The 10,016-nt window shown below is 38.9% G+C and overlaps 1 protein-coding gene across 2 annotated transcripts; it reads right to left on the reverse strand.

The window, feature by feature from the left end:
• Positions 1-5,543: 5,543 nt before the first annotated feature.
• On the reverse strand, positions 5,544-9,433 carry LOC149819058 (putative polyamine transporter At1g31830). 2 transcript variants are annotated; one of them, XM_089984570.1, is made up of 2 exons: positions 9,143-9,433; positions 5,544-7,151 (listed from the first exon to the last, which is right to left on the reverse strand). In XM_089984570.1, exons 1-2 carry the CDS (start codon positions 9,161-9,163, stop codon positions 5,673-5,675), a joined length of 1,500 nt encoding a protein of 499 aa, XP_089840696.1. In that variant the 5' UTR covers positions 9,164-9,433; the 3' UTR covers positions 5,544-5,672. The 2 variants fall into 2 exon arrangements, with proteins under 2 accessions (XP_089840696.1, XP_089840697.1); XM_089984571.1 differs by having other exon boundaries at positions 9,024-9,161.
• Positions 9,434-10,016: the final 583 nt, after the last annotated feature.

The following is a 10,016-nucleotide window of genomic DNA, read 5'->3' on the forward strand; positions in this document are numbered from 1 at the left end:
TCTTTGCTTCTCATTGACTTTTTTTAGGAAAGATAAAATCAAATGATCTGGCATGGCAATGAAACACTAAAGTAGTGACTAAAAACCAATTGAAAATCAAGTACAACTATTGCCATCATTTTGTTTCGGGTGGCATGTCTCGGCTGAAGCATCATTTAGTCAAAACACATCACAATGTTGCCTCCTGCATGTCAAGAGATTTATCGAATGTCGTGAAATGATAATGCCAACAATTGCTCACTAGTCTAAGAGAAAAAATACAAGAAAAGAGATGAGTTGTGTATGACAAAGATGAGAACCGTACTTATGATCCAACAACCCCTAGCATAACATAAGAAGAAGAAGATAATGATGTTGATGATGATTGCGGTTATAATTTCAAACAACTCGGTTATTTAACATTTAAGTGTTCATAAACTTGGTTATTTCATTTTAGTATATGTAATATGAAAGTATGAGTCTTGTTGTATATTCTTAATTGTAAGATATTTAATATTTTGCATTGTTCTTGTAAGATATGGATACAATTAGTTTATATTTGATGATGTCTTATTCAACTCTTAAAGACAAATGCTTCATATGTGATTTTATGGTTGAATTTTGTGTAATTTATCATTGTTTCATATGTTATGATTTTTTTTTATAATTTTTGCTATTAAAAAAATAAAAATATTTATTATTTTTTTGTGATACGTATCTAACTTTGGGCCCTACCAATAAGAGTAATAATACACTACTTACAACTTTGGTTTTCAAGGCCTAATGATGTTTCTACACCACAAGGAGTTTCAGAGAACCACAAGTAGAAAATAGAAGCTAATGTAGGAAATGCAACTATAAATAAGAGATATGACGAAGGCCATGTTTATACCAGAAGAAATAAAGGGTTTGGTTTTGAAGTTTGGGAACAAAGAACAATTGGTTATGAAGTCAGATAGAAATCAGAAAGCATACAAAATACTATCACTCAATTTGATGAAATGGTAGCACAACCATAGTTCAGGAGCTCAAACATCCTATTGAAAGGTGGGTAAGTTATGAAAATTTTAACACAAATCATCAGACTTTTCTTACGTAGATAGAAAAATAAGTCAATCTCTTATTCCCAAGTCATTTGGAATAAGAAATTGATTGAAGTCATGAATGATAAAATAAAGGCATTACATGAGTGTCAAACATGGGAAGTGGTTAAAAGACCTTCAGATAAGAATGCCACATTGATATAGTGAAAGTGATCCAATCAAGTATGTGTGCAAGCTTAAGAGGGCAATATATGGGCTAAAATAAGCCTCTCATTCATGGTTCGAGTTTTTCTCTGAAAATACAAAGACATGACTTGTATAAATCTTCACTTGATCATTAGTTGTTCATTCACAAAGGCAAAGGATATGTGAGTGTTTTGCTTATATACATGGATGGCATCATTATTACACATATTCAGAAAATAAAGGAGGTGTTGAAGGATCTTAGTCAGAATTAAGTGATCTAATGACCTTACTGAATATCAAAGTATATTGAAAATGTTGCAATACATCATGTTCACTAGACCAAACATTATATATGCAATAAACCAAGTGTCCCAATTCATGCACCAACCAAGAACTACTCATATGGAAGCAATGAAGCAGATGAAAGGAAACCAGTTTCAAGTTATTGTATATTCGTTGAGGGTAATTTAGTTTTTTTATCAAGTTGTAAATAGAAACGTAGCTTAGGTAAGTACTAAAGTTGAATACCGAGCTATGGCAGCAACTGCCTCAAAGTTGGCGTGAATAAGGAGTTCACTACATGAGCTAGGTGAAATAGTCCCTAAGTCAATTTTATTTTGTGACAATCAGAGTGTCATCAAGATCTCCTTGAATCATGTTCACATAGAAAGACAAAGCACATAGAAATTGACCAACACTTCATCATAAGCAAAATTGAAGATGAAGAACTTAAAGCAAGATTCATTGGCTCAGAAAACCAAATAACATATCTCTTCGCAAAAGGCTTGACAAAGCAAAGGTTTTGGTATTTTAAGTTCAAGTTGTCCATGATGATTAACATGTACAACTTGAGAGAGGCTATTAAGAGATAATGATAGTTGAATCTAGATATTGAATCTATATCCATATCCAATATTCATACATAGAACCTGACATGTTTCCTATTTATATATGGTCTCTTGTGTATTCCTCTATGTGTGGTTTCCCATAGTTTTTTTTATTTTTGTGTGCCTCTTTATCAAGGGGCTTGTTGTATTTGAGAAGGACTGGATAACACATTTTATAAATAAAGATCCACAACACACAATATCCCCATTGGGAATCGTAGGAACCGAAGGAATACAACCCCAACAATATTGTCTCTCTTCTTCCTTCCTCTTCATAACTACTTTGGGTATCACATATATTTGTTCTATCAGGTCTCCGAACATGAGGCAAAACAATAAACAATATACCCTTCTTGTGATACAAGGTGAAAATTCAGCAATCAAAAGTTGCAAGTCGCCATCCTTATCCCCTATCTAATCGGGACATGCAAAAATGGTCGGCATACCCGTGTCGACATGGAGGCAGGTACCAAACACAACATGGGTACACTGCGGATCGGGTCCGGTCCAACTAAGACCTGAGTTCTTTTTTTTTTTACATAAGGTCAAAAGGGTAGGGCCATTTTGGTCCCACTACCCCTCCCTCTTTCTCTGTTCTCCCGAAACCCTAGCCTTCGAGAGAGAGAGACAGACCAAAATGGCCCCACCCTTTTGACCTTATGTAAAAAAAAACTTGGGTTTGAGTTGGACCCAACCCGACCTGCGGCGTACCCACACTGCGTCTGGTACCTGCCTCCGTGTCGACACGGGTATGCCAACCATTTTCACATGTCTCGATTACATAGGAGATAAGGATGGCGACTTGCAACTTTTGGTTGTTGATTTCTCACCTTGCATCACAAGAGGGGTATATTGTCTAATGTTGTGCCTCGTGTTCTGAGCCTTGATAGAACATGTATATGTGATATCCAAAGTAGTTACGAAGAGGAAGGAAGAGCAACAACCAAAAGTTGCAAGTCGCCATCCTTATCCCCTATATAATAGAGACATGCGAAAATGGTTGGCATACCTGTGTCCACACAGAGGTAGGTACGGTACGCAGAGTGGGTACACCGCGGGTTGGGTCGAGTCCAACTCAGACCCAAGTTTTTTTTTTAACATAAGGTCAAAAGGGCATGGCCATTTTGGTCCCACTGCCCCTCCCTCTTTCTCTGTTCTCCCAAAACCCTAACCTCCTCCTCGGTAGAAGAAGCAGAGAGAGAGAGAAACGGAGAGCTGATGTCCCTCCCTCTCTCTCTATGCTCTCCCGAAACCCTCATCCTCCTCCTCGGTAGAAGGGGAGAGAGAGGGAGAGGGGGGCTTCCCATTTTATAACTTGGTTTCGTTGACTAGGTTTGGACAAGTCTAAACATGGTCAATGAAGTTAAGAAAATGATTTTTTTTTTAAATTGGACCCAACTCGAATCCCATGTTCTCATGATTTGGACCCAAAAGTGTCTCTCTCTCTCTCTATCTATCTATCCATCTCTCTCTCTCTCTCTATATATATATATATATATTCGTGTCCTCAAACCCTCAATTTTTTAAACTGTCATGTCGTACTCTCGGTACCCAAGTGACAGCTTATCCCTAAGAAGCCTTCCATGTTGGAGAAGCCTCCTTGGAAGAGCCAGTGCCACATCATGGAAGACACTCGAGGACCTATGGACAGATGAAGCCTCACAACCAGACCTGCCAGATGGGCCATACAACTTGAATTTTGGCAGTTTCAGAAGCATATCAAGGAGTACCAGCAGAATGTGACGAGGATGTTGGCTACACACACACACTATATATATATATATATATATATATATGCTCGAAGGTCACACTTCAATAAAGCAGACAGAGATGACATTTGTCTCTCCAAAACAATGGCAAAAATGAAGCCAATGTTATAAAAGCTGGGAAGGGAAACCTGCCCCTGAATGGCACAAGCCAATTTTGGTCCTTCCAGGCCATTTTATAATCGAATAGAAATGACTAGTGTTATCTTGCCTATTTATTTTCATGTGAAGTATTAAAAGTTTGTTTTGGGATGAAGGCGTAGTTGTTGTTGTTGAAGTATTAAAAGTTTTTGCTATTTATCCTGCCATTTATCTACCCTTCATTCAATTATGCTTCTTCTCTTCCCAAGTCTACTCTTTAAGAGCTCACTACATGTATTGGATATGTAATACCGTTATCAAATATGGTCTCTTTCCCTTATAAGTTGAGCATTATTTCTACATTCCAACAGGAATTGGACATTGGACCAAGAGATTTCGAAGAGTCTGTGACCCTCTAATCTGGAGAGATTTTATGTTCCGATCTTCACATGGTCCTTACACATTGGGCACTTCAGTTTCCTCCTTGTTGCATCCTTTCCTATGGCTTCATGATCACCCACACATTTTTTAATTCTAACTTTTAACGCACCCATAGTTTGCTCCCCACAGTTACAAAAAAATCACAAACACCTTTTCCAAATTAGACATTTTAAATAAGAGGGTATTTCTACTTAACCTTCTTTCTTAGAGCACAACATAATTCCACGTAGTGTAAGACGAGAAAAAAAGGTTCAATGCAGCATTGCCTCCACAATTAGGGGAACTTGCATTTAGTAGATAGGTACATGCTTGCCAAGTCTCTATCGAAAAAATAACTATATACAACAAGCTTGACTTGGGAGTTTAGCTCAAGCCCTTTTAGATCAACATGGTATACTCATCACAACCTTGTAACTTATCCAATTCCATGAAAGGTCCAAAATTTCTAATGTCTAGAAGGTGAAGAAAATACCATTTTTGTATTATCAGTAAGAAGGTTATGTAGAGTGGTTGACAACCAGAGAAATTATAACTGCAAAGAAATCCTAATAAGGTATACATGGAGTCAAGGAAGTAAACTAGTAGCTCACATTAGAAATAAACAACTGAAAAATATTTAAGTATACTAAATGCTTTGAGAATTAATACATGATTATAACCAAATGCTCAAAGAAATAGATAAAAACATAGGTAAACAAAAACATGCAGTAAAAGAAAAAGATTTGCCAAAATCAAGACAAATATCAAGTCATGAGATAAGTTTATATTCATTTGATAACCAACATCATACTAATCAGCTGACCTGGCTGGTCACTTTGGCTTGTAATTTCAATTCCCAACCTTTCAGATTTCTTACTTGTACTTTTACACTTCTTGCAACTATTAAATACCTGGTTCAATTTCAGAGCTGTGAATTAGGTCTGGAACAACCCAATACACTGACCCTTTAATGCCAAAATGCCATTTTTTTTTCCAAATCTAGTTTCAGGTTGATATGAAAATAAAACAGCCAAATCCAACAAGAAAATTATAGATATAGAACTAAAGGCCAAGCAAAATGTATTTCCAAATAAACCAAATGGTTCTATTTGTATTGCTAACATTAATGCAATGATGAGAAAATGACTGTAATTGGCAATTAGTGCCAAACAGAAGAGATAAATTATAATTCGCTTGATTTAGCTGCAAAGCAATGGTTGGCATTACATAAACAACTAAACCATAGAGATTATTCTTGATTACAATAGACAAGGCCACACAATTACATGTAATGAAAAGAGTTGGAATCATCATCTAGCACAATCAGTCAGGAGACCAGTTTGTTCTATATCTGATTCAGTGCCATCTGAGTCCATAGCCTTAAGATCAGGAAGGTCGGTGCTTGTGGAGAATTTTAGCCATTGCCTTCTTTTCATGTACTCAAGAGATGGATAGAGCGCACAACCAAAGAGTACAGCAAGAATGCTTATAGCTATAACCTTGAGAGAAGCAATTGCCAGAACCACAACAATTAAAGCTGTTGGAGCTACACAAAGTAAAATGGCACCAGCAGTTCCCCCAGGTATTTTATAAGGCCGTGTGGCTGTTGGATTTCTTATCCTTAGATATATGAACGCCACAAATTCCAGGATCATCCCAAAACAGTACAGATAATTCTCAGCTGCAATGATCTCTTGAAAGCTCAACCATGAAAGCAGAACAACACCAGATGCAGAGAATAGGATTCCCAACAAAGGAGTTCCATAGATTGATCTTCTGCTGAAACCTTCAGGCAGCATTCCCCTCTCTGCCATCCCAAGAAGTTGAAATGAGTCGCTACTCATTTCAGCAATGAACATGCCCATATTTGATAAAGCAGATGCACCCTCAATCCACCACCACAACCAAACTCCACCAAGAATTTTTGCAACGTCAGCAAAGTATCCATCACTCCATAATGCCCTATTAAGAGGGATAGCTCCAGTTCCAGTCAAGAGTGGAATGAAGTACCCAAAAATGACCAATATAAGTGCATAAAAGAGAGCTTTTGGGAGGGTTCTCTTAGGGTCTTCCATCTCTCCTGCAAGAGTGCTAACCGAATCCCAGTAGTTAAGATTCCAAAAGAGTGTATTTAGATACAATCCCCAATTGACATTGTTCAAGTCAACCACCAACCATCTGGAAGGTTCAATCTTTGGTATAGCCAAAATTCCCATTATAACAAAGGGAAGGATGGAGAAGATACCCAGTCCTATTGCAGTCCACCCAACGATGTTCAATCCTTTATAGTTCATATACGTAAGAGCTACAGTTAACAATAACACAGCAAAGATTCTTGGTAGCCCTTCTCCCAGAGAAGGGATTTCAGATTTCAAGTAGTCTAAAAATAGAACAGGGTATAAGGCATTATCTATAACCCCACTAAGCCATTTCATCCATCCTTGTTGGAATCCCCAAAATGGGCCCAAGGCCGATGAGACCCAAACTACGTATCCTCCATTTTCAGGAAACATTGTGCCCATCTCTGCTGTAATTAAGGCTTCTGGGATGCTCCATATAAAGGGGAAAATCAGAAACCCCAAAAGTGCTAGAAGAGGCCCCCCAGCCTTAACACTGTCCTCTATACCGAAAGGACCTCCAGACACTTCATAGTAGATGAGAAAAACAAGAGGCAGAACAGAGACCTTTCTGTAGCTTTCTAATTTAGTTACTGCTTCAGTTGCATCAAGGTTCTTACCAAAGTATTCCCCCATCAAAGAAGACTTTCTATTTGGTAAGCTCCTTAGTTTCTGCAAAATAAAAGATTCATTGAATATGCATGTATTATGCCAAGATCCTCCTAAAAGTACATCTACAGTTGGAAAAACAACCTTAGAAAGAGAGCATTTTTCTTATTCCTTAGAAATAAAAGATGCATTCGCGTTCTAGTTAACTATATTCAACAATTTCTAATGCAAAATCAACATTTAGGCCATGCAGGTGATCAGACTCCTAGAGTTGCAACATACACAACAATACTAACTCATCCAACTAACATGCTGAACATGCACAGCCAGAAAGCTACATCAATAGACAACATGATTTCATAATCTCTCAACATGTCTTTTTGTATTAGAGAAAAGAAGAAAGATTTTATTAGAACAGCATAAACGACCAGAAATCGTCATACATATTCAGAAAGAATGGATTTACAGATGGAACAAATACAGAAAAGGACCCAAGAGACGATTTCCAATCCATGAAAGGTCCTAGTTCGGCCAAGCTGCTCGGGCTGAGTGAAACAAATCCGATTGAATGGCCAGGATAACGCTTCTCACATCACGATTTGAATCCATGAACAACCTGCCATTTCTCTCCTTCCAAGTCTGCCACCAAGCCAAAGAAAGCCAACTTTTCCAAACCCAACGCCATTTCTTAGAAAACTTGAAAAAATGGGGGCCAAAAACCAGATCCTTGAGGGTTGAGCTTGGGTGAACCATCAAAACTAAATCCTTCCATGCTAACTTAAAAAGCAATTGAAAGAAGGGACATGACCAAAACAAGTGCACAGCAGTCTCAACGTCTTGCTTACACATGCAGCAGCGATTTGGAAACTGTACCCCCCAGTTTTTAATATGATCGAGAGTATTGACATGACCAGCTAACAAGGTCCAAGACAAAAATTGTGCTCTAGGCGAGGGACCCACGCCCCAAATCGATCCCATCGGCAGCCAATCCACGCTTGAGTCTAAGCTTGTAGCATAACAAGAGGCAACCGAGAACTCCCCAGTCCCACTTGAAGTGAGGGACCATTAGAAACACGTCCCATTGCTGGATCAGGATGCAACTAAGAAAGAGGAGACAATCTGAAAAGATTGGGAAATCGCCTTCCACCCGAGCCATGAACATGTCACTAAAGAAGCATTGATAGAAAAAAGGCAAATTAACACTTGCATAAAGCAAGTCAACTACACAAAACAACCATTCCATCTGAAACAACCCAAAATAGATGGATAAAATCATCTAAAACTAAGTTTGGGCCTCAAACTATAGGATAAACCGTGAGTTCATTATCTTCCCTTTTTGGAATAAGAACTCCCAAACACCAATATCACATCCATTCAACAATCTCTAATAATTGCGATATTAAAAGGGACCATTGAAACTGTTTCAATAGCACCAACTAAACCAAATACGATACAGAATAATGACCCTCTACCCTTCCTCAGAAAAATGACTACCAACTATTGAACCTTCCAAAGAAGAAAAAGGCTAAGAATCGCAGTCCAGTATAGCAAATGGTGCCGGTCATGCCAATCTTGAATAAAAGTTCCACAATCTCATGTGGTTTCATTAATTGAAGAAAATAAAACCAATAAATTTTCCATCCTAATGCCTTATGCATGATTGGAAGATTCCATACCCATTTTATCAATCCAAGTCATCAACCCAATTCAGGCACGCAAAATCTAAAGTAGAACAAAGATTCCATACCACTTCGTCAATCGAAGTCATCAACCCAATTCAGGCCTCCAAAAATCTAAACTAGAACAAAATACAACAGGAGAAAAGAGCAAATCCCATCTCCCCCACACCCCACCCTCCATCACTCAAAACAACCATACACTAATAAAGAAAATCTATTAACTGATGAGAAGAACACAAAAACAAAACCATATTACCTCTTCCGCCTTCAATAACAAGGAAAATCCAACTCTAGAATTTGCAAAAGGACATCCAAATTGAAGAATTTAAGGGGGGTAAGAAAAGAGGTTGCCGGACAAATGGAGAAGATTCTCACCACAATATGCCACGCGTTCATCTGAAGGGAGGCCAATCAACAGGTGGCATCTGGAACTTAGCGAGCGGAACCTGATTCAGAGCCCACCCCCCAACAAATTGATGAGGGAAACGTTGATGGGTGCACTTGGAATTCATTTCTCAGCCTATGGATTCCGAACCAGAGGCACCAACCTCCAAACTCCCTGCCTTGACGCTTTGTGACTAAGGGGCTTATTGGATTGCATCAAAAGGAAAGAGATGATTGGTTTCGGTTGCGAGAGAGGAGGGGAAGTTTGACTCTCGGCCACCTGGGAAAGAATGAGGCAAAAGCGTCTCGTGCTAATACCCCCCACCAGTATGTTTCTGTAAAGATCAACGTTTCAACAGGGGCCTTATCGCCGCCCGTCTTGAGGATGAACGGTTTTGTAATAGGGCGTTCGTATAGTGGCACAAGAAACAATATTCCGAAGCTAATTTTTGGGTCAATGTTTGCTAGCCGTCAACCTGTTTGGAAACTAGTAGCTGAGATGGGAAGTGGCATTTCAGGAAGTGACAGCTGCACCACCCATTCCATTTTTTAGTGTCAATATACAATGCCACGTTCCATCCTAAATGCATTAACTCTCTCATTCCAAGTGGTAGTTTGACCAACTTTTTGGTCAAATGCATTAACTCCTATCCCAGTTCCTAAATTCCAAACCGACCCCAACTGTTTGAAAAACGATTAATGGGTGGTGGTGACTAGGGGTGGCAATTTCTGACACGACCCGCCAAGATGACCCGCGGGTTCGGATTCGGATTGAGCTTAAGCCAACCCGTTTAATAAACGGGCCGACCCGTGTAACCCGTTTATTAAACAGGTCGGGTTCGGGTTGGGGGTATGCCAACCCGGT

Source organism: Nuphar pumila, chromosome 13 (genome assembly GCF_984573655.1).
Source record: "Nuphar pumila chromosome 13, dmNupPumi1.hap1.1, whole genome shotgun sequence".
NCBI lineage: Eukaryota > Viridiplantae > Streptophyta > Magnoliopsida > Nymphaeales > Nymphaeaceae > Nuphar > Nuphar pumila.